The 23,348-nt window shown below is 52.1% G+C and overlaps 1 protein-coding gene across 2 annotated transcripts; it reads right to left on the bottom strand.

The window, feature by feature from the left end:
* Window positions 1-574: 574 nt before the first annotated feature.
* MAFF (MAF bZIP transcription factor F) lies at window positions 575-11,701 on the bottom strand. 2 transcript variants are annotated; one of them, XM_031671740.2, is made up of 3 exons: window positions 10,400-11,007; window positions 2,997-3,062; window positions 575-2,428 (listed from the first exon to the last, which is right to left on the bottom strand). In XM_031671740.2, the coding sequence occupies exons 2-3, from the start codon at window positions 3,030-3,032 to the stop codon at window positions 1,958-1,960; spliced, it is 507 nt and encodes a 168-aa protein (XP_031527600.2). In that variant the 5' UTR covers window positions 3,033-3,062; window positions 10,400-11,007; the 3' UTR covers window positions 575-1,957. The 2 variants fall into 2 exon arrangements, with proteins under 2 accessions (XP_031527600.2, XP_031527598.2); XM_031671738.2 differs by lacking the exon at window positions 10,400-11,007 and adding an exon at window positions 11,450-11,701 and having other exon boundaries at window positions 584-2,428.
* Window positions 11,702-23,348: the final 11,647 nt, after the last annotated feature.

The following is a 23,348-nucleotide window of genomic DNA, read 5'->3' as shown; positions in this document are numbered from 1 at the left end:
AGTTTCTCTGATCCACAGATCACAGAACACTCCACTCCTCAGGGTGTCCCAGAAGGGCTGGCAGATTGGGTTGAATTCCAGGGACTTCGGGGCCTAGGGTGAGACACAGGGTTGCAATTTAGGCGTGCAGGCTAGGACTAAGGAAGCCACTTCTCTCCCTGCCTCCCTGTGACTTCCGGAACATGAGGAAAATATTTTTACTTGGCTATAGATTATCCGACCTCAGTGTGAAAGTGCTGGAAAGATTACTCTCAAATCAGGGAATTTTCCTTTCTGGGCGGGACTGTTTATTTGCTGAAGGGATGCCCAGAGAATTTAACCCTACATTTCATCGTCCTCCTGGCTCTTGCCTTCCCCAGGGAAGCTCCTTGACTCTAGGCAACCAGATGGAAGGACAGGTGTTTTATCACCACTCTTCCCAGTTCCCTTCTCCAGCCCACCCCTCAAGCCCAGGTGCAAGAGCTGGTGATGGGGCAGTTTCCTCATCAGCAGGTTGGGGCTAACCTCCCGGCCAGCAGAGGTTCCAGCCTGGGATTGAAAGCAGAACTCTATCTTGGGCCCCTCATTCAGAACGCCCCCCCTCTCAAATAGACCAAGACATGCTTCTAAACTGTGGAAAAAGGGAACTTGACTTTATTCAGAAAGTCTACAAAATACAGAAGGCGGATAACTCGCTTACTGTAAGAAAAATAAATAAATTCTTGGGGCCGGGCAATTTTTTAAAAACATTTTTTGGTTGTTTTTGTCAGCCGGCTTTCCCAAAATATAAGATAAAATGTGATTTACTTGCAGGTATAAAATATAAAGTCCAGCTCAGGGCCACACACCACTTTTCCCAGACAGTGGGCACAGGGGCTCTGGCTGGGGAGAATAACTTAGACTCGTGCAATAAATAAACAGCAGGGAGAGGAAGCTGTATAGTGAGGGGGATGGGAGGGGCTGGGGCCAGGCTACCCAGGAGAATGGCGATCAATGGCAGTGGTCAGTCCCCACCCCACAGTGGACAGCCACAGGTGGATCCTTCCCTTTTAAGGACCGCAGGATCTGTCTTCTCATCTGCCCACCTGCCACCATGATCACCTCCTTGGTCCCCTTTCTCTCTGGCTGGCCAACTCCCTGGCTGCAGGAAGAGCCCAGGGTTGAGCCAAGCCAGCTCCTTTCCTCTCTTCCATCTGCATCACCTTCTCTCTCCCTCTACTTCTTTCCCCTGACTCACAGAGAGCTGTCGCCCAGGCCAGGGAGGCCCTGGCACCACCTTTTTCAGGCCCTGTCCACTGTCCCTCGACAACCATGGCTGGAATCTCAGGGCAGCAGTGGGAATACGTGGTTTTCACTTCCAGCTCAACCACTATATATATATATATATATGACCTCCCCATATATATGTCTGCTGCAGGCCTGTTTTCCCATCTGTTAACTGGGCTTCACTAGATGACTTCTAGCAAATCCCAGCTTTGGAAGGCCAGGCATCCAGGCCCGAAGCAAAGGCAGGAGCATCAGCTTCCCAGCTGGACAGTCCCACAAGATACATACAGGGTCAAATCTAGTCCTATATCCCGAGAGGGTGGGGAAGGGCCGTTGGCACAATCCGAGCAAACAATTACAAAATGAGCGGTGGCACTCTTCCTCTCTACTGCCCTTCTCTAATTCGCTCTGTATCCCATCCTCCCAAACTAAGATGGCTGAAACTTCGGCCAAGGGGGCCGCAGACCCCCAACCCTACCTTACCTCCTTTCTCACCAAATTTACCCCTCCCCATTAGGGCCCAGTTTCAGGGGCTGCACGAGGAAGACAGCCTCTGGGGATGGAACGTATGTTCACCACAGGGGCTGGTGGCTGCAGAGAAATGGCACCTGGGGACAGAGATTCTGCTTAGGCACTTAGGGAAGGCAGCTGGGGACAGAGGGGCGTGGTTTGGAGAATGGGCGTGGGCGGAGCGGGCGGGGCTCTGCGGGCACTAAGAGCAGGCGGCGGGGGCGGGGCCGGGGGCGGGGGCGGGGCCCGGGCCGGAGGCGGGGCCTGGCCCTGGGCTCGGGGCGGACTTGACGATGGTGATGACGCTGGCCGGTGCCACGAGCGCCGCAGGGCCGCGGGCGGCAGCCACAGAGCGCGCGAAGCCCTGCAGGGCCTCGCACTTGCCGCGCAGCGCGTCGAGCTCCAAGCGCATGGCGGCGTTCTCGCGCGCCAGCTTGTCCACCTCGCGCTCCAGCTCCGACTTCTGCTTCTGCAACTCCTCCTTCTGGCACACGCGCTTCACGCGGCAGCTGGCCGCGTAGCCACGGTTCTTGAGCGTGCGGCGCCGCTGCTTGAGCCGGGTCACCTCCTCCGCCGAGAGCCCGCGCAGGTGCCTGTTCAGCTCGCGCACCGACAGCCCCATCAGCGCCTCGTCCGACAGGTGCGGCGTGTTCTCGCTCAGCTCGCGCTTGATCTGCGGCAGCAGGTTGGGCTCATGGGGAAACTGAGGCCCAGGGTCGCACTCGGGTCTTGGGGCCCTGAGCCCTGGACCTGGTGTGCAGCAGGTGCTGGGGACGGCTTCCTTTCCATCACTAGTGCTCCCCCTTCACCGCCAGCGACACTGAGGTGGTGGCTGGACTTGCTCCAAGGCTCCGAAGGGGAGCAAAAATCCCGAAAGGGGAAACCCGGCCAAACCCTGATCTGAACACAAAAGGAGCCACCCCAGAGCTCAGCCCAGATTCTAACCCAGCTACCGGGCCTGCACTCTGCCAGAAAAACCCAGGAAGGCACCTTTTAAGCCAAGTGGACATTGTCCCAGTGGGGAAGCAGATCTAGAGAGGGAAGTGCCCTGCCCTGGGGCAAACAGCCTATGGCTCCAGCCCAGGCCTCCTGGTTCCCAGCCCTTCTGTTGGCTTCATGAGTGTCTGATGCCTGCTGAGCTACTCTTGGAGATTCCAGAAACTGAAGGGGATATTGGGATGGGAGTCAGCCTGGGCAGGGAGGGAGGAGAGGACTGGAGATAGTAAGGGCTGCCTTCTCACCTTCAGGGCTTTGCTGGATAAAGGATCCACAGACATGTTTGCAGAAGGTGTCCTCTGGATTGAGACCTAGGGAAGAGAAGAGGCCAAGGTAAGTTTATTTTTTTTCACTTAAAATCCAAACTCACTATCTTGGCATTCAAGCCCCATGCTGTCTTAGAACTCTTATCACTTTCCTCTGTCCCAGTGGTCCAGCCACAGTGGCCTCATTGAATTCCAGCCTCAGGACCTTTGCACTTACTACTCTCTTACTTGTTCTCTTCCCTTTTATCTTCCCATAGTGACTCTTCATCATTTAGGTCTTTCCTCAATGCCACGTCTTCAAAGAGTTCGAACTATCTGGCTAAAACACTCCTTGTGCCATATCACATAACCCCATTTACTAACCCACATACAAGTCACCTTCTGCAATCATTTTGTGTTTGATGACTTGTTTGTGGTCTGTCTCTTCCTCCCACACCTCCTCCACCAAAATGTAAGCCCATGAGGGGCAAGGACTTGCCTGTCCTACCACTGAATCAGTATGCCTGAATAAGTGTCTGGCACATAGTAGGTGCTCACAAGTAAAAATATGCACCAAATGAATGGATCCCCCTCTCCCCCATCCATTCTTCCACATGGGGATTTTATTTTATTTTTTTAAAGTTTTCATTAAAGTGTAACCTACATTCAGAGAAATGCACAAATATGTGTATTAGTCAATGCCTTCGTTCACAAAGTCCAACCAGCACCTCATTAAAATATAATATAAACCAGTCCCCTCCCCTCCCCCTGCCCAGGGCTCCCTCATCCAGACCTGTGTTCTAGAAAAGCTTCCTGCACATGGAGGCTGCCCAGCACTAATTCAGCACTGCCCTGGCAGACAAGACTGCCATACCTAGGCCAATGAAGGGCACATTGGCGCTCAATGCCTCCTCCATGGGCCTGAAAGCCCCATGTTCACTCAGCAGATACTTATTGAGCACCCACACATGTGCTTGGCACTGGGGAGACAAGGAAGGCACATTCTAGGGGCCAGTGGTCATTGCTCTGGGCTGGGAAGGGGACTGTCTCCCTGAGCCCCCTTTAAACAGCAGTCCTCTCTGTCCCCAGATGATCTGCTCTTCTCCTCCATTCATTTTTAGCCTGAGTTTCCTCATCTGATAATCCTTAAGGGGAGGCAGTGGTGGTGAGGAGCAAAGGAGAACAGGGCAGGAAAGCGCTTTGTAATCTGAGACTCAGCATCCTGCCAGTTCTCATTAGCAATACCCAGTTTGATAGAGAGCAGGAGGGAGTAAAACCCGGGTCCACACCCTGGTTCCATCAGCTGTCTCTGGGGCCGGCCTCTCAGCCTCAGCTCAGCGTCTGACCCATCCCTGCCGGCCCAAGAGTCTCTCGGAGACACTAGAGAAATGGAAAGTATATGGACTTTGACACCAGAACCACTGGGGCCTTTCAGAGGTTGTCCCCGTCGGTAGCTTTAGGATTTTGGCAAATCAGTTAACTTCTCTGTGCCTCTGTTTCCCCATGGGTGACATAGAGTAGCTGTGTATTAAGTCAGATCATTTACTTCTTCCTCAGGACCCTCCCTTGGCTCCCAGCTCACTCGGATTAAAGCCAAAATCATCACAGTGGCCCTCGAGGCACTGCATGATGTGGCCTCAGCAGATGCCTCTGACTTCAGCTCCCGCTTCACTTCCCCTCCCTCACTCTGCTCCAGCTACACCTGCTGTTCCTCAAACACACCACACATGCTCCTTGGGACCTTTGCACTGGCTGTTCCCTCTGCCTGGTATTCTCTTCCCGTAGATAGCCACAAGCTTGCTTCCTCACTTCCTTCAAGTCTCTCTTCAAATCTCATGTTCTCATTCATTTTAGAATTCCCAGCCCTGATACACACACACACACACATACACACGCACTCCCTGTCTCCCTTCCCTACCTCATGTCTCTCTAGCATCTCTCACTGTATAGAACTGTTATTACTCACATATATTTTATGTATTTGTTCATTATCTATCCCCCCATTAGAATGTCAGCTCACAACAGAGGAGCTCTTGTCTGTTGCTGTATCCCCAGTGCTTAGAGCAGTGCCTGGCACATAGCAGATGCTCAAGTAATGGTAATTGACTTCTCAGTGTGACTCAGGCCAACATGGGAACAGCCCAGGGCCTCTCAGGAACCGCCCCCCACCCCAGCTCCTCCCGGCCCACAGAGCCAGTGCATCTGTCACCCCAGAGGGAAGCAAGAAGTGGGGCAGGAAAGGGAAGCTGGCACTTCAAGAGATCCCCTGACAGAGGGCAGCCCCCTGGCCCTTGGACTGAGAGGGTCCTCAGAGCCCCTCAAGCTTCTTGTGTAACTGGGGGAAACTGAGGCCCCAATAGTCCCAAGTCAGGACCCTAACCTTTCACAGATACTACCTGGAGACCCTCATACACCACCCCAACCAATCCTACCCTTCAGGACAGGCCTCTTAAATGGCCACCTTCCCCCAACACACATACACACACCTCAGAGGTCCCAGTACACCTCCCTGCCGGCCTTAGCGCATGCTCCACTCAGCAGCTGGACGCTCTTTCCACCGCGTGAATCTGACCATGTCACCACCCAGATGCAAACCTTGCGTGGCTCCCTATTACTCTGGGGACAAAGTTATGGCCCACTCGTGTGGCACCCTCAGGCTCATTTCCCATCACTGCCCACCTCCATTCTGCACTCCAGCCACGAGGAATTTCTTTCACTTCCTCTCACCCCACGCTTTCTTGCCTTTGAGCCATCCCAAACCTTGTGATACTTCTTCCCCCACCCCCACTTTAATCTGGCAGATTCCTACTACTAGTCAACCTTTTGCCCTGGGCATAGACACCTCTTCCTCCAGGAAGCCCTCCCTGACTCCAGGGACTTGTTAGGCCTGCCCACCCCAGGAGTTCTCCCCTACATTGTAATGGTCTGTTTCCTTGTCTCCTCACCAGACAGGAAGCACCACAGGAAGGAACCAGGCTGAGGCAGCTCTGGATGCTGAGGGCCTAGCAGGGAGCAGGCACCGATGAGGTGTGGATGGGTGGAATCTATGACACTGTCCGCCACCCAGCTTGTCAGGGTCTGAACTGAGTGCCAAGCTCAAGCCCCACTGAATACTGTCAAGAGAAAAACTTCCTGGCCCTGCCTCCAATTCTTCCTCCTTTCCATCTGCCTCCTTGCTTCTGCATGGCAGGGACTGGTATGCAGACGCCAGGAGACTGGGAAGGGAGCAAAAGGATTGTAGCCTCAAGACTGGCTCCCAGATGGGATGTGGGAAACAAGGAAAGGAGCATGGGATTAAGGGTCCCGCCTGGGTTTGAGTCCCATCTCTGTTTTCTCCAGGCTGTGTGACCATGGGCAAGTCACTCTACCTCTCTGGGTCTCCATCTGTAGGATGGGAACAGTATCTGACTCACAGGGTTTTGGTGGAAACAAGTGGTAAACCAGAGAGGTCAGTGAGTGTCTGGAAGGTTATTAGAATTGCTGAGTCTGTCCATGAAGGGTCAGGCCTGTAGCAATTCCTGGGACTTCACTTGGACTCAGCATCTTCTGCCTGGCCAGGGTCTCACAAGAAAGGCCCTTAGAGACCAACTGGCTCCTGCCTCCTTTCTTTACCCAAGGGGAAGTGGAGACCAGAGAGGGGCATCTCTTGCCTGAAGTCACACAGCAGGTGAACGGCTGCCTCCCCCCAAATCAGGAGGAATTCTGAACACCTGTAAAGGCCCCAGGACTGACTCCTGATCCTTTTCACACCATCATCACCCTGGTTCTCTTGTCGGCCCTGGGAGGTAATGGCCAGAGAGGTCAATAGGGTAGTCCAAGGTCACACAGCTAACAGGGGGTGGAGCCCAAAACTGAGGCCACACTGAGCCACATGTCTCCTCTCAGTGTGGCCCTCATGGGGTACCCTCTCTTGGCCCTGTTTCCCTACCCCTGTGAAGAGAAGGCTGGACTTGCCAGTCTCCAAGGCTGCCCAGCCCTGATGTGCCAGCATTTATGTTGGGTCTGCCAGGGATATGCAAACGAATATCCAGAGATTCAGGCCCCCTTGCCACCTATCCAGAGATCTGGGATGTTAGGTGACACCCAGGCAGTCTGGGCTACACAAAGAGACCTGATGGGAGAGGGGAAGCCTCTCCTTACGTAGACTGACTGAGCCTGTTGGGTGCTGAGCACTGGGTGCTGTGGCTGATGCAGAACCTTGGAGGCCTGGCCCCTCACACAAGTCATTTTTCCTCCCAGGACCTTGGTTTCCTCAAAAAAACAAAATGGGGACAATCATAGCTATGTAAAATACAAGGGGCTTAGACAAGATCAGAAGGGGCATGTGGTTGGTTTATCTCACCGTCACCCCTCCTTCCATGCTCACGCAGGCATCAGTAATCTCGATCACAGCACTTTTCCCACTGAGCTTGGACACAACCTTGGAATCCTTTCAACACAGTCTTCCAGAGTAGGCGCAAGAGGAAACTGTTGGCCATCTATATAATGTTGGCCATTCTATATAATGGCTGAGGGTCCCGCCCGCTCCACTGGCTGTGGTTCTAAGTACGTTGGGGCCCTAGGGAGGCTTTGAACCTATTTTTCCCTCCTTCCCTCCTTCTCTTCCTGTTCTCGCCTCAGCCCCCTCAAGGGCACACTGGATGTCAGCTGAGGCGCCCACGTTTGCCCGGGACTGTCCTAGCTCAGCAAAGTCAGGCAATCACAGAGGGAAAGTCACAAGAAGGGGGAACTTTCCAATAGCCTCAGGCTCTCGGCCTCCAACTTCAGGCCAGGGGCTGGTCAGCCAAGGGGCACGGGGCCTTGGCCAGTCTGGTAGACCTTGGACCTGAGACATCAGCTGATCCAACCTCCTTGTTCTGTAACTGAAGCAAGCAAGCTGGAATCCAGGAGTCCTGACCCCTGCCCAGGGCTCTTTCTTCAATGCCAGCCACCAGACGGCCCCGACCCCCAACCCCCAACCCGTGCTTCTTCCCTTCTCTTTGAGGCCAGCAGAACTGACCTCCAGGGTCAGTAGGTTCCTAAAATTCCTTGGGAGGCATGGAGAATGAACTTACTCTCGGGGGATTGACAGCTGCCTTGCCCAGTCAGCAGCCACATCCCTGACCCCCTAGTCCTCTACAGAGACATCCTGTAGACGGCCCACCCACTGGCATGGGCTCCTCTCTGGCTGCTGAGCCATTCTGCTTCCTCTGTGAGGACAGAGGGAAAAAATGTGTTTTCCTGGGCCTTGGCAGCCAGCACTGGTGTAGCCTCCTCCCTGCTCGAAGGGAAGCAAAGCTGGGAGAACCCAGCACTGTGGGGAAGTAGGAGCCTGAGGGATCCAGCTCTGGTTCTACCACCTGCTCACACTTGCTGTGTGTCTTCACGTATACCACTCCCTCTCCCTGAGCCTCAGGTTCCCAATACACCAAACCAGCAAGCCTAAAATACCTCCTAGCACTGACAATCTCAGAGTTTAGAGTGTCACATTCCAACGTGGATTGGAGCTCCAAGACCACCAGCAGAGTAGAGGCCCTGGAGGAAGGGAAAAGAAACCAAGGAAGGCTTCCTGGGGCCAGGGGCATGAGAACACAAACTCAGAGACTATCAGCCTTGACCATCCCTCTACTCCACCTGCTTAGCCAGGGACCACTTCTTTCAGCTGAACCATGGGCAAAGCCACCTCCTCACTGGGCAGTCTTGCCTACCTCCACCATCTATCCTCCCCCAAGAGCTGTCAGAGGCATCATGACTGACAAGAACTGACAAACCTGACCACGTTTGGCCCATTTCAAAACCCAGCCTCCCCGCCACCCCATATGGTGGGGCCTGTTCTCTCCCAATCTCTCCTAGGATCCTCATGCTGACAACAAATGAATGAGTAGACAGTAAACTCTAGCGTCCCTGCACATTTCCCAAAGGGACACACGAGGGGTGTATGTGTGTGTGTGTGTGTGAAGGAAGATGTCACCTGGGCCCTGAAGGATCTACACACTTTTGGAGACTGCTTTAAGACTCCTATAGCCCGTGCCCAGGCTTCTTGCCTCCCAGGGCTCCCAGGCCTTTTTCTCCAGGTGTTGTGGAGGTCTACCAGGACACTGACCCAGTGCTCACTCATTCATTCAATCAGCAAGCATCCAAGAAGCACCTACTCTGTAGATGCCAGGCTGGATGCTGGGCCCTGAAGGCCCCAAATTGAATCAAAGCCCCTGCCCTCAGGGGCTACACAGACCATCATGGCTTGATCTTACAACCTGGCTCACTGGTCTCCTCGGGGAAGCCTTCCTTGATTGCTCTGGCTAAGTTGGAGCTCTGTTATAATCTTTCAAACCACAGTGACTTCCCCCTCATGCCTCCCATCTCAGTTGTGGTTTTTGCCTTTAGTTTAGTGGCTCCCCCTTTACCATTGTCTCTCCTCCTCGACTGTAAGCTCCCAGATGGGAGGCTCTGGGTCTGATTTGCTCACCATCGTATCCCAAGTATCTAGTTCTCGACAGGCTCCATGGCAATGAAGGCTAAAAGCATCAGGACTGAGGGAGGCATGGGGGCCAAGGGAGTCCTACTGAAGGCCCAGGGATGATGATTCAGTGGGAGGTTAAACCTTTAAGTACTAGCCTTCCCATCTATGACTGAGTCAACCAGCTGCTTCTTCTTGTCCCCTGATCCCTAGCCCTCCTCAGGGATGTTTCCTTCCCAGCTTTGAGGATGGGCCTGCATGATTCCTTGCTTCTGGCGGCCACCTCCTTTACCTGAACCTCACATATTCCTGGACCTCTCTGGCCTAGCCTGGGGCTTCTGGCTCTATTTTCTTTCCCAGAGTTCCCGTCGAAAATAGGCTGTTTGTGGAGGCTGCCATATGCCCCCCAATCCACCCCCAGCTTGGATGTTGCCTGATTCCTGCCGCAGATGGGAATACTGCAGATGGGGACATGGAGTTTCCCAGCCGTGGTAGGAGAGCTCACCAGGGCTCAAAGAGTCAAAGTTAAAAGATCACCTGGTTCCCCACCCCAGCAAGCTCAATTACCCCTACCCCTCAATGACTGTATAGCCCTGTTGGTGGGAAGACAGGGAGGGCAGAATAGGACCTAAGAATCCCTAGACCCTAGCCCATCCCTCAGAGGGGGCGGGTCGAGGTCTGGGCCCCACCCCTCTTACATTAGCTCTTCTTACACCAAGAACAGCTGTCCCTTTGCCCGTTGACCATCGCTGGTCCAGGCCTTCAACTAGTTCCTCAGGTCCAGCCATGAGTAGGTCTGTCTGACTAGTCCCATCTGTGAACTGAAACCACCAGCCGGGCAGAAACCAGCTCCACCCCAGCCTTCGGTTCTCACCCTCCCAGACCCAGCAGGTACAACCCCTAGAACCCAGACCAGCCAGAGGAGTAGCCACCGAAGAGAGGAAGGAAGCCTGGTATCCCTTCCTACCTCCGACCTTTGCCGTGGGTTTTTCTGGCCCTTCCTGTTCTCCTGAGACTGAGGGGTTGGGCAACCCTGGCGGTGAAGGAGCGTCCAGAGGGCAGGATCTGCAATCCTCCGGGAGCCGGAAAACCTGGGGACAAGGACCTGGGCACCAGCCCACTTTGTTGCCAGACCCACCAGGGTTGCTGGGGCCCGGGGTGGCCCCTAACCTCGTCCCCCAGTCGAGCCCGGTGGGATCTTTGATATTTTGCCCCACCCTGTGGCTGAAGGCGCCGGCTCTGGGCGGGGGACAACACCGCGGTCACATGGCCACGGTCCTGGGAAACTCCGGGGAGAGCAAAGGCTCGGCCGCCGCGGGTTGGTAGGAAGGGGACAGTCCGGTCCAGAATTCCTAGACCCCTTTTGACTACGGACTGGGCCGGTTCCCTCGCTCCGTCCCTATTCCGTGTTTATTCCTGTGGGCACGCTCTCTTAGAGGTACGCTCGGCTGGAACACAGGCCCCAGGGTCTTCACCCGCCTGGGAGCGCGCGCGGACGCACACTTCAAGGTACACTGCGCACACATGCAGCGGTCAGGATACCCAGGACGCTAGCCAGGGAACACACACACACACACACACACACACACGCACGCACGCCCTCGGACGTAAACAAACCGCGCACGCACAGCCCGCGGGCACCCATCCAGGGACTGTTCTCACCGAGTCACGTACATGTACACACCGCCCCCAGCCCCGCCTGGGCGGACGCTGAAGCTCGCCAGCCCGCGCTACCCTTTCCTGCCGGCTTCGCCGCCTCCCGGCCCGCGCCTCCAAAAGGGGCCCATCATCCCCAAAGCCCGACAAGCTTGCTTCGACCGCGTCTCGGTCCCGCCGGACCTCTGCACCACCCCCAGCCCCGACCCCCACCCTACTCCAGCGGTCAGGGCGAGAGAGCTATGGTAGCATCGAAGGAGCGCGCCCTGGCGTCCCGCCCCAGGCAGGTTCCCGGGGCGCGGAGACCCTGTCGCCTCCGGGCCCCGCGCGCCCGTCCTGTTCCGGGCCCCACGACCCTCACCCGCCTCTCGGCCTGCTTCGCCTGGCGTCCCTGGCACGCGCGGGTCCCGCTGCTGTCCCCGCTGCTGTCGCGGCCGGCGCCTTCGTCCGTCTTCCCCTCCGGTTCCGACCGCGGGTCGCTCGGAGCCGGGCTCTGGGGAGCGCCGCGCCGAGTTTTGTTGTGGGGCGGGTAGCGCAGGGGGCCGCGCCGAGTTGTAAGGCGAGCTTCCCGGAATTACTCACTCACAGGATTCCTTTCATTCATAAAAACCCAGTCATGCGGTGACGTCATCGCCTCGGCCGCTCCCCCCAGGCCTCTGAGCGGCCTCCCGACTCCTCAGCCCCGCCCCCGGACGGCTCCGCCCCGGATAGGCCCCGCCCACACCAGGCCCCTCCCCTGGACTTTCAATCCCAGTTGGAGCGCTGGCTGCGGGCATTCACGTGACACCGCACCAGAGTCGCTCGGGTGAAGGTTTCATTTGTCTCATTTTACAGTCCTGGGCGTCTTCTCCTTTCGACCTACACCCTGTGCCTTGATGATCTCATCTAGTCTCGTGGTTTTAAATGCTATCTCTATGCTCCGGAGCCCCAAATTTTTATTTCCAGAGCAAACAGCTTCTCTGGGTTCCAGACTATGTAACTGCCCGCCTCAGTGCCTCCACGTGGGTACCAGATGGGGACCACACACCTGCAGGGCCACAACCTAACTACAGAGCGTCAACCCTACATCAGCAACCCACATCCCCAGACTCCCCCATGTCAGCTGTTCAAGCCCAGACCTAGGAGCCTTGCTCCATCCCTTTCTCCTTCCTCCTCACCTCATGAGTCAGGTTGATTCTACCTCCAACACTACCCTGCATTTGACCCCTTCTGTCACCCCTGGTCTTACCACCTTGTCCAAGGACCATCAACTTACCTGGACAAAGGCTGCAGCCTCTTGATATCTTCCTCACTTTGCCCCTAAAGGCTTTCTTCACATACCAGAAAATGTACTTCTCAAAACAAGGATCAGATTGTTTCAGGCTATCCCACCCTGTGGCTTAACACCCTCAAAAGTTTCCCTTTGCATTTAGAATATAAACTATACTCCTCCCTGTGGCCTACAGGGCCTAAGCCATCTGGCCTCTACCCAGCTCTGCAGCCTCACCTCCTGTCACTCTCCCCTCACTACTACTCTTCAGCCACACTGCCCTTACTGTTCCTCAAACACATCAAGCTCATTCCTGCCACAGGTCCTTTGCACTTGCTATTTCTACTTCTTTTCCCTGTCATCCTTCAGGTCAGCTCAGATGTCATGGCCTCAGAGAGGCCTTTCCTAACAGTCCTGGCTAAAGGCACCCCCACCTCTGAAATGTGTTTTTATATTACTTTAATATCTCCAAAGGGTATTATCTTGCTTATGTATTTGCTTACTATTCAGTGTCCTTCTCCAAACCAATGTAAGTTTCATGAAGGTAGAACCTTGTCTATCTTGTTGACCACTCCATGTCCTGTGCCTAGAACAGTGCTTGACACATAGTAAGCCCTCAATAAATATATGTTGGGGAAATAGAAGAGTGGAGGCTCAGAGAGGTAAAGTGACTTTCCAAAGTTACCCAGACAGGAAGTACAAGAACTGGAATTTGAATCTAGGCCTGACTAATTCCTGATCCAGACATTTGGGGCTATGCCCACCTCAGTGAGGCCCAGCATAAATGTAAGGGATATATTCAGGACCTGGAGCTCCACTCAAAAGAGGTGGCTTTGAGAGCAAAATGGAAGGCTGTCTCAGTTCATTCTTCTCTTTGCTCATGGTGTTTCCATTGTCTGAAATGCCTGCTGTCACTCCAAGAGCCATCTCTTCTGTGAAACTGACATCACAGGACCTACCTTGTTTTACTGAGTATGGCATAGGACCTCCCCAACCAGAGTCTTTGTGTGGAGCCCTGGTCACCCGTAAGGCTCCCCCTGCCCTTGATGTAGTATAATTTCATTTCAGACCCCTTGTTACACCTCCTTGCCTCTGGGCCTTGGGTCACCTGAGATTGTGACATCACTTACATCCCAAAAGTCTTGGGTTTCACATGCAAATTGTCGCACTAGCTTCCCAAGTAATCAAATGTTATAGCAGCTTTGTCTGGCACTCAAATAGTTCTCCTCAAAAAATTGTCCCTTGCTTTCCATTTACATATTGAAGAGAGCCACTCATGTTACCTCTTGGGGTACAAAGACGCGCAGTTTTAGACACTGCACAACTGTGATTGTTTTCTCTATCTTTCATTTTCTATGAGCTTTTCCAAAGCCACAGTAGATGCTCAACTAGTGAACAAATCCCCTGGGGATCTTCACAACACCCCCTGGACACCATGCTCTCTCCCATCTCCCTCCTGCCTGCTTTAGGGGCTCAGTGCATCAGTATCCACCCAGCAGGGACTGCTCCCCAGGGATATCGCTCCCTTCCTGGCCAAGGTCAAGGGACATGGTGCAATATCATATTTAAAAGTGGGAGCTCTCTGGCTTGAAGGGGTTCCTAATGGCCAAATATGGACAATCTGAGCATCAGAAGAAATAGCAGTAATCATGGCTTATAGCCTATAGAGTAAAAGAAGAAGCCATGGATCCATATTAATATGAATAAATAAGAAAGGAGAAGAGAAAGTTCCTCCCTCAAGTAGAAAGAATGATAGAATTAGAAAATGACCATTAGGACCACCATAGTAATAATAGATTCCAACAAGAATCATCAATGTTTAGGAAAATTTGGTGAGAAACGAGATATTACATGGCTTCAAAGTATTGCTCTATGGACAATTATTAATTACCAATAGAAAGATAATAACTCTACTGTGAGGAAACCTGGCAGATACCACCTTCACTAAGTGACCAAAGTTACATCACCAGGAACGGGATAAATTGACACGTGTTGGCGCGGAAAAGGACACAGCGTCACTTCTGTGGTGTTCTTGCCATAAACTGATACAATGAATCTCTTTGTGAAGAAACAAAAGACAAACCTAAATTGAGAGAAATTCTACAAAACAACTGGAACTGTACGCTTAAAAAAAATGACAGGATCATGAAAGATAAAGAAAGGAGCACTGTTTCAGATTAAAGGAGCCGAAAGAGATGACTGAACACAATGTGTGATCCAGAGTTCTCTTTTGCCGTGAAGGTAAAATCTGAACAAGGTCTGTAGACTAGATAATGTATCGTATCACTGTTAATTTCTTGATTTTGATCATTGTCCTGTGGTCATGAGAATGTCCCTGCTTTTTAGGCAACACACACTGAAGTGCTTAGAGGTAAGGGGCATCTGTCTGCAGTTTACTCTCAAATGGTTCAAAACAAGATCAGGAGAGAGGGAATTACAAAGTGTGATAAAATATTGACAATTAGGGAATCTGAGTGAAGAGCATATAGAAATTCTCTATCATTCCTGCAATTTTTGTTTTAGTAAAGAAGTAGGGTTTTGTTTGTTTGGTTAAAGTAAAGGCTTTCAAGTTAGCCTGTAGACTCAAATCTCAGCTTCACCCCTGACCAGCTGAGTGACTTAAACTCTCCCATCTCAGTCTCCTTTGTAAACTGGGTTTATTAATCGTGCCTGCTTCATGGATTGTAAAACAATTTATTGGGTTCACACTTAGAAGCATTTGGCACAGTGCCTTATATGGAATAAAAGATCAATAAATTTGGGGGCCCCTGGCACACTCCCTCTGAGAAACCTGCTTCCTCCACAGGTGAGTGACACAAAGCCAGTGGTGATGTCACCCTGCCCAGAGAACCCACCTCCAATCAACAGGGAGGGGCCTTGTTGTCAGTTTCTAGGGAGGGAGCCACCCTCTGCCAGCACAGTCCAACAGACCTCTAACCGGCCCAGCTGGTCCCTGTTCACTTGCCCGAGGGTCCAAAACACCACACAGCACCCAAGCAGGTCCCTGCGGGAGCCTGGCCCACTTTAGGTGCCCTGCCCACTAGTAGCTGTTCAGTAAGCAGGCTTGAGCCAAGTTAGGATGTGCAGCTCAGATCACACCTCTGGCTGATCCCAGAGTGGGGCATTCCTCAGTCCAGGCCTCAGTTTCCCCAATTGCAGAGTGAGAGCATAGGATTAGGTCAGTGGTTTCTCAACAATCTCTAACCACAGTAAACGTCCTTCAAATGAAAGTTGACTCTGCAGCACATTCTGCTTTGTAAAACAGCTAGGAGCTGGGCCTCGCCAGAGGAGACCTGGGCTGGCTTTAAGGTTCCCCTGTTGGGTATTCTCTGGTGGCCTTTCCTGCCCTGAGATTTGATTTCCAGGCCGCCATCAACTCCTGTCCCTGCACTTGTGAGCCTACCCCGTCCCCCTCTGCAGGGCAGCCTCCATCAGCAGGTTATCTAGTCCCATCGCTTCCACCCATCACATGCCCCTTACTGGTCTTATTACTGCGTATTACTTCTGACTGTCCTTTTCCTATTACATTTATGAAATGCTTCTTCTGAGCCAGGCACTGAGCCAAGTGCCTAAGACCGGTTTGCATCATATATATTTCTCCAGCTCTTTTCTCCCACTGCTAAGTAAACCAATCACTCCAACATTTATCTGTACTTTTGTCACATTTTAATATCTTTATAAACTCAACTTTTCCTTCTCACAATAGTCCTCCCTAGTGAGAGGAAATGGTGGTGCACAAATGATCAGCTCCATTTTTAAAGCTAAAGAAATGGACTGATTTATGGGTTCACTACCTGCCCAGGAAGTACCCCCCAGTTTTTGGCTGTGGTGTGCCTGTCTGATTGCCCTGAATCCTCTCCCCCAATTTTAGGAGTTAGGTATTAGCATCGCTATGTTGCAGGTGAGGAAACTGAGACTCTGAGAGGTGAGGGAACTTGCCCAACATCACACAGCCAGTCCCTAGCAAAGGAGGACTTGCGCTCAGGCTGGTCTGTTTCAAGGGCCATGTTCTCTCCCCGGCCCCCGCCAGGCATAACCCTTGGGCTTTGTTGGCGAGAGATGTGCTGTTTCACATGGGTCATTCCTCCTGTAGGGGGGATTTGTGTCTTCCTCCTTCTCTTCTTCCCTCCTATTTTTAAATCATAAGACAAACTGGGCTGGCAGAGGGTGTCCCTGCACTGAGTGTCTGTCTGCAGGCGTCCTGGGTCTGGGCTAGAGATTGTCCAGCAGGGAGAAAAATAGGTGTGAACAAATCCAGACAACCACAGTATCTACTGTTGTCCCATCTGTGAGATACTTTCTTTGTGACTCCTTATCTCACAAAACGCTATGAGGCAAGTGTCTTTATTATCCCCACTTTGCAGAGGAGGAGACTGAGGCTCAGAGAGGCGATGCCATTTGCTCAGGGTGCCCCAGTGAATAAAGGCCCTCACCACCTCCGTATGAATATGAGTTGTCTCACTGCCACTTCGTCAGCATTAGGTGTTCCCATTTTTGGTTCTGCTAATTTTCTAGGCTAATGACACTATCTTATTTAAATTTACATTTCTCTGAATATGAGTAGGCTTGAATACATCCCCCTACTTTTGTTCATCACTTGGGGTTCTTCTTTAGTGAACTGTCTGTTCATGTTCTCTGTTTGCAAACTGATATTTTAGGGCCCTGAAACTTAAAACTGCATAGATTCTGATTTTTCTCCTGCTCCCATATCATCTGTTCCCTCTAAAAACGTTCCCCCTCCCACCCTCAACAGCTTCAATATACTTGGAAATCTGCCGTTCCCAGTCTAGTCCTTTCCGGGCCCCCAGCCTGTAAACCCATGACCTTGGGCACCTCCAGTTTGTTTGCTGCCCTCCTACACCCCCTGCCCCACCCCCCGCCGGCTGCTCTGGGCTTCAGAAAGAAACAACCACTATGAACACAGCCCCTACAGCAACAACCATCCACTACAAAGTCAGTCTCTAATGACAACCAGGCGCTCAGGGTCCCTAATCTACCCGCTCCCTTCTCCAACCAGCGCTCTAGCCTCACCTCCGCTGGGAAGGGGTGGGGCCATCGATTCAGCTCCCTGCACTGTCCACCCCTCCCTCTCAGTCCTGGCAGAAGCTGTCCCTCTTTTGCCCCAAAGCCACCTCTCCTCTTTCCCGGACCCTCATGTCCACCCTCTAGCCCCCAGTCCTCTCTCGCAGCCCCGAAATTTCCCCAAGTGGCTGGCATCTCTAACACCACCCCCACTTCACCCCTCCCGTCACCCCAGCCCTACCCTTGTCTTTTCTTCCCTTTTATGGACCAAACCTCATCTCTACTCACGGCCTCAGAGCCCTCCCTTCCCGCTTACCTCCCAGCCCCTCACAGTCTTGCTTCGGCCCCCACAGTCCTCTGAAGGGGCTCTTGCGGAGTCCCAGCGACCTCTCTATTGTTAATCCAGGATCCACTTTCCATCCTAATCTGTCTTGTACTTTGGCAGCACTGGACCGTGTTGCTCTCTCCCCTCCTTTTAATACGCTCTGCCCCTGGATTCCAAGGCTCGGGTTTCCCTCCTACTATTTCAGTCTCCATCCCTGGTTCCTCTTGACCCCTCAGTGATCAGTGATGCTCAGAGCTTTGGCCTTGATCTTGTCTCGCTGGGGAATCTTACTCCCCGCTAAGAGTTCAGGTGGCAACCGACGCTGATGACTCCCAAATCTCTCTCACTGCTCACCTCTGTTTCTCATGAGCCAGGTCCGCTTAAGCATCTGAACAGCCGGCATGGATTCCCCCTACCTGTCCCCTGGCATGTCCAACCCACCACGGTCACAATGCAACTCAGCGTCACCCTCCCTGCATTTCTCAAATAGGCTGGTGACACCATCTTCCACTCAGTCACCCGAGAGAGAAACCAGGCCATCATCCTTGCCTCATCCTTCTCCCTCACGCCCACAGCTAACAAGTCACTAAGTCCCTGTGATTGCATCTTCTTAGCTCCCCTCCATCCTCTCTCTCTTCCCTCAGCCATGGCTTCAGTTCAAACCACAGCATCTCTCTTCTGGACAATTGCATCAGCCTCCTGCCTGATGTCCCTGCCTCTAGCACCTTCTAATTCAGCCTCCAGGCAGAAGATGGAGAGAAAAGCCTAAATTCGACCAGGACACTCCTCTGCTCAGAAACTTCCATGGCTCCCCATTGCCTTCAGAACAAAGTTCAAACTCTTTTCATAGACTTTCTAGATCTGCCTACTCTGCCCTGCCAGCTCTCAGCACCCACTCTGGGCTCTGGCTCCATCGGACCCTGTCCTCATACTTGCCTTGCTCCTCCACACCTCCAGGCTTTGGCTCTGGCAGACCCCTCCACCGGAAACTTCCTCCCCAGCATTAATTTGTCCTTCAACACCAGGCTCACTTGTCACTTTCTTCAGAGGGCTTCTTAAATAGCTCTTAGGCAACACAGGCTCCTGCCCTCACAGCAGGGATGGCTGCCCTGTCCCTCCCTCCCTGAAGGCACTTTTCTCTCTGAATTGGTGTTCTGTGTTTTTGTGGCTATCTCCTCCTCTTAAAACACGAGTGCTTTAAGCACTAGGACTGCATCTTTTCATTTTTGGAGCCTCAGTGCTGAGGCCACTGGATGAGTGGAGCAGTTGTCCTTGCTCTGGTGGGTCCTGTCCTAGGCTTGAGCAGAGGGACAGGGAGGAAGGACGAGGGTATGGTTAATTTCCTAGAAGGTCCTTCGGCTCCCTGGCAGTGCGGACTGTGGCATTCCCTGGTTGCTCATTGTGCTCTGCATTAGCACCAATGGCAGGATTCTTGGGGAGTCCCTGCCACTCCTTTTTTATTACTACTGTGTCCCAGAGACAATTAGATTTGGCCCACTCGTGAATGTGTGATTTGCAGCCGAGTTTCTCAAGCCCCCAGGACATAAACAAGGACCACCAGGACAGAATGGAGATGACTGAGGACAATTCAAACATGCTTGGTTATCCAGCAGGGTCTGCCCACACTCTTTCTTAAGGAACCTCTCCTCCTCTCCCCTCCACCTCACTCACCACGCCTGCCCACTGTCCTCACCCAAGGCTTCAGATCCCCTCCCTGCTCTTGGCCCCTGGTGGTCTTCTCTATCCTGGAATCACCTCCTTAAGGGCTGAAAGGGCCTCTGAATGATACTGCGCACCCAGCGTCCTCTCTTCTCTAGATAACTCTGCCTGTGCCCAGCTCTAGTGGGGGCTGCGGGAGCTGGCTGTGCCTGGGGTCACTCGCAACGCCCCTCCTGGCCAGGGCTGACTGGCTCAGGGGCGGGCACACAACCCACGTTGACTCAGTTAAGAGTCGTTTCCAGGAACTGAGGGAAGAAGATCGACCCATTTCTGATGGTGAGGGCTGGAGGCAGTGAGAGGGCTGCATTCCTCATTCCTGGGCAGAAGAAGCCAGAGAAGAGAATGAGATGGACGTGCTGAAAGACGGACGTCATGGGGGAGCCTGGTTCGGGCTGACCCTGAGGCCCCTTGGACATTCGGCTGGTCACCTCCTCCTCGGATTCTGGGAGATTCTCTGGTTACCTTCCAGTCGGTTAGCCTATGTGCCTGTGCTCATGTGTGTTGGGTTTCTGTGACTTACAATCAAGAGAGCCCTGACTCATTCTGGTCTCTTGCTTCTTGATCCCGTAGAACCCTGTTCCTCTTACTCAGTTCCCTCTTCCAAGAATCTCTAAAATTACTGAAATTAATTTGTACACACTTTAAAAACCTTGGTGCTGAAGACTGACTGGGAATACGATTTGCAGTTGATGAAGCAGGGAGGTTCACAAACAGAACAGAACCTTGTTGCCTTGTCAGTCAGTGTGGAAGTCATTTGGGATATTCACAGCCATTCTGGTTCCTCTCCTTCTGGCCGCAGGGTAGGACTGCATTTCCCAGCTCCCTTGAGGTTGGGTCTGGCCACATGATATACTTCAGCCAGGGAAACGTGAGCAGAAAACTCACGTGTCCCTTCTGAGCAGCGGCTTCAAGAGCCAGGGCCTGATTCACTAGATCCCCAGCCCTGTGTTGAGGACAAGTCTGCTCAGCTGGGTTCCTGAGTGACTTTGATAAACAGAACGTCCGCCCCTCCCCACATTGGACATACAGTATGAATGAAGACATTTACTTGTGTTACGTCATCTTTACTGCGGGGGTGTCTGATACTACAGTGTACCCTCGCCTGTCCTGACTAATGGAGTCTGGGGCATCATCCACTGTAATTTCATGATTTCTTCAAGAAGACTGTTTTGCCTATATTCCAGAGCTTTTTCACAATAAACAATTACCTGTGTATTTCAGGCAACTTCGTATTAAATTGCAAACTTTAAGGACAGGAATAGATATCTTTCCTGTGGCCCCATGCCACCAGGAGTCAGGCCATGTATATAGTAGGTACTTCAAAATTGCTGGCTGAGGAAACTGAAGTGAAGATGTGAAGAAAGAAGGGGTGAAGGCCCTGCATACCCTGACCCCCATGAACCCCTGTTAGACCCCATCCTGAGAAGTCAGACCCTGTATGATCACCAGCACATGTCCCGAGTCTTTGTCTGAAATGCCCTCCACTCATTCAGCCTCTCCAAACCCTCTCTATCCTTCAGGACCTAGGTTCAGGCCAGCTTCTTGGCCAGGTTTCCCAGGCCCCCTGGCCCTGAAAGCCAGCCTCCTCTCAGGCCACAGTCTGTCCTGTGAGTCCCTGAGCAGGGCTGAGATGCCCCTGGAGTGGGGAAATCCTGCCTTTTCTGGCCAGGACTGCTTTCCCCCTTGAGCTGGGAGCACATGTGGCTGCCGCCTCCCAGCTTAAGGTCATCTGCACTCATTTCCTTCTCGAGAAGGGCACAAGCCTCAATGGCTCCCTCCTCAAGTCAGAAGACACCTAATTAGTGTAATCATTCCACAGCTGCCCTGTGGCCTCTGTGCCCTCCAGTCACCTCTTCCACAGCAGCAGAGTGATTTGTTTTCCAGTCATTTCCCTGCCTGTAACCCTTTCAGGGCTCCCATCGCCTGCAGGACAAGGTCCTTAACCTCAGCCTGGCACTCAGACCCTTCAGGCTTAGCCTCTGGGGCTCACCCATCTGCTCACTTGCTCACACACCAGGTTCCAGCCACATTCTACCTCTTGCAGTTCCCCCAAACAATCCACACAATCACATGATGTTGGCCTTTGCCCATATGGTTTTTTTTTCATCCAGAATGTTCTTACCTTCTAATCCATCTGGCAAACTCCTATTCAACCTTTGAAACTCAACTTAAGAACAAGGGTTGGTAAATTTTTTTTTCTGTAAAGGTCCATATAGAAATAGTTCAGGCTTTGTGAGTCATACAGTTTCTGTCATGATGACTCAATTCTTCCATTGTAGAAAGCATAGATATATAGAAATAGATGATGCTGTGTTCCAGTAAAACTTTGTTTCCAGGGACAGGTGGCAGGTGGGATAGTTTGCTCACCCCTGCACAAGAATCATCTTACGAAGCTTCCTGCAGGACAGAGCTCAACAATGCCTTCTCGTGATGCCCTCTGTACCTTACACACTTTATCATAATACAAACCCCGATCGTGATGATTCTACAGTTGTGATGATTAAATGGGACAGTGGTCATACTGTTCGTTGTCTCTTGTCTGGGTTTCTGCAATAGCCTGCTCGCTGGTCTCCCAGCCTCTGCCTTGCCCTTATAGTCTATTCCTATAGAACAGACATGATCTGTTAAAAGGTAAGTCTGATCAGGTTACTCCTCTGCTCAAAAACTTTCCATGGCTCTCTATTTCCCTCAGAGTGAAAGCCAAAGTTTTAAAATGGTCTACAGGCCCTGATATCCCTTCGACCTTACTGCCTACCAAGCTCCCTCTCACTCCATTCCAGGTACAGTAGACTCCTTGCTTTTCCTGAAAAAAGCCAAGGAGACTCCTGTCTCAGGGCCTTTGCACTTGCTGTTCCCTCCATCTGGAACACTCTCTCAGGTTATCACAGGGCTCACTCTCTTGTCTCCCTCAGGTTTTTATTTAAATGTCTTCCTTCTCATCAGGCCTTCCCTAGTCATTCTTTAAAACTACAACACTCCCCTGTGTCCCCGCCCTACTTTTACCCCACAGCGTTTATCACCCTCTAACACACTATATTTTTTTCACAACTTTTCAATTCGAAAAATGTTCAAACACAGGAAATGTAAGGACAAGTACAAAGGCACTGATATTCACAACCGCCAATTCAACACGCAAAGTTTTTTGAAAGTAAGATGCTAACATCTCAACACTTCAACCAAAGACTTCAGCAAAACACACTCTATGGCTGACTTCTCTATCTTTCCCCACAAGGCTGTGAACACGGTGAGGACAAGGATTTTCGTCTGTTTTGTTTGCTGTGTTTTCCTCAGCACTAAGAACGTTGCCTGGCACACAGTGGGTCCTCCTATAATTTAGGGAAAGAAAAGCCAAGACAGGTCCTGATTCTGGCTCTGCCTCTCACTGACACGTGACTGTGAATCATTTCCCCTCAGAGAATCTTGGTTTCTCCGTCTATAAGGTGGAGACAATAGCACTACGTCTCAGCATTGATGTGAGGATCTAACAAGGTAAGAGTGTAAAATTGCTCGCTGACCATGCTGCTTAAATTTCCATCTACCTTCTTGAAGGAGGGGTCTTGACTCTTTGGGCTCTGGGATGCTTGTAACTCAGGGTCTAACATAGCCCCTCAAGAGAACGACTTGAACGGCTCCAGTGCAGAATCCAGCAGAAGCCCAACAATATACTCCTGGGTGCTTACTCGTCCCCTCCTTTCTCAGTGCATCTCATTCGAACTCCTTATTCTTCATCGCTTGCTTTATCCACTCATTTAACAGTTTTCACCAGAAATACCTAGGGGAGGGGCACTCAACTTCATTAGGCCTTGAGAGTCTCTCTTTATTATTTTCTCCCTATTCTATTTTATTAATTTCGTCTATGGATCTTTGAGTGTTTCTAATGATCTATCCAGGCAATTGATCTGTCTCTCTTCCTTGGCCTTTTCTGCATTTCAGATTCAGGTGTGT

Source organism: Vicugna pacos, chromosome 12 (assembly GCF_048564905.1).
Source record: "Vicugna pacos chromosome 12, VicPac4, whole genome shotgun sequence".
Taxonomy (NCBI): domain Eukaryota; kingdom Metazoa; phylum Chordata; class Mammalia; order Artiodactyla; family Camelidae; genus Vicugna; species Vicugna pacos.
The sequence above is the reverse complement of the archived record's forward strand: the minus strand, read 5'-3'. Positions and strand labels throughout refer to the sequence as shown.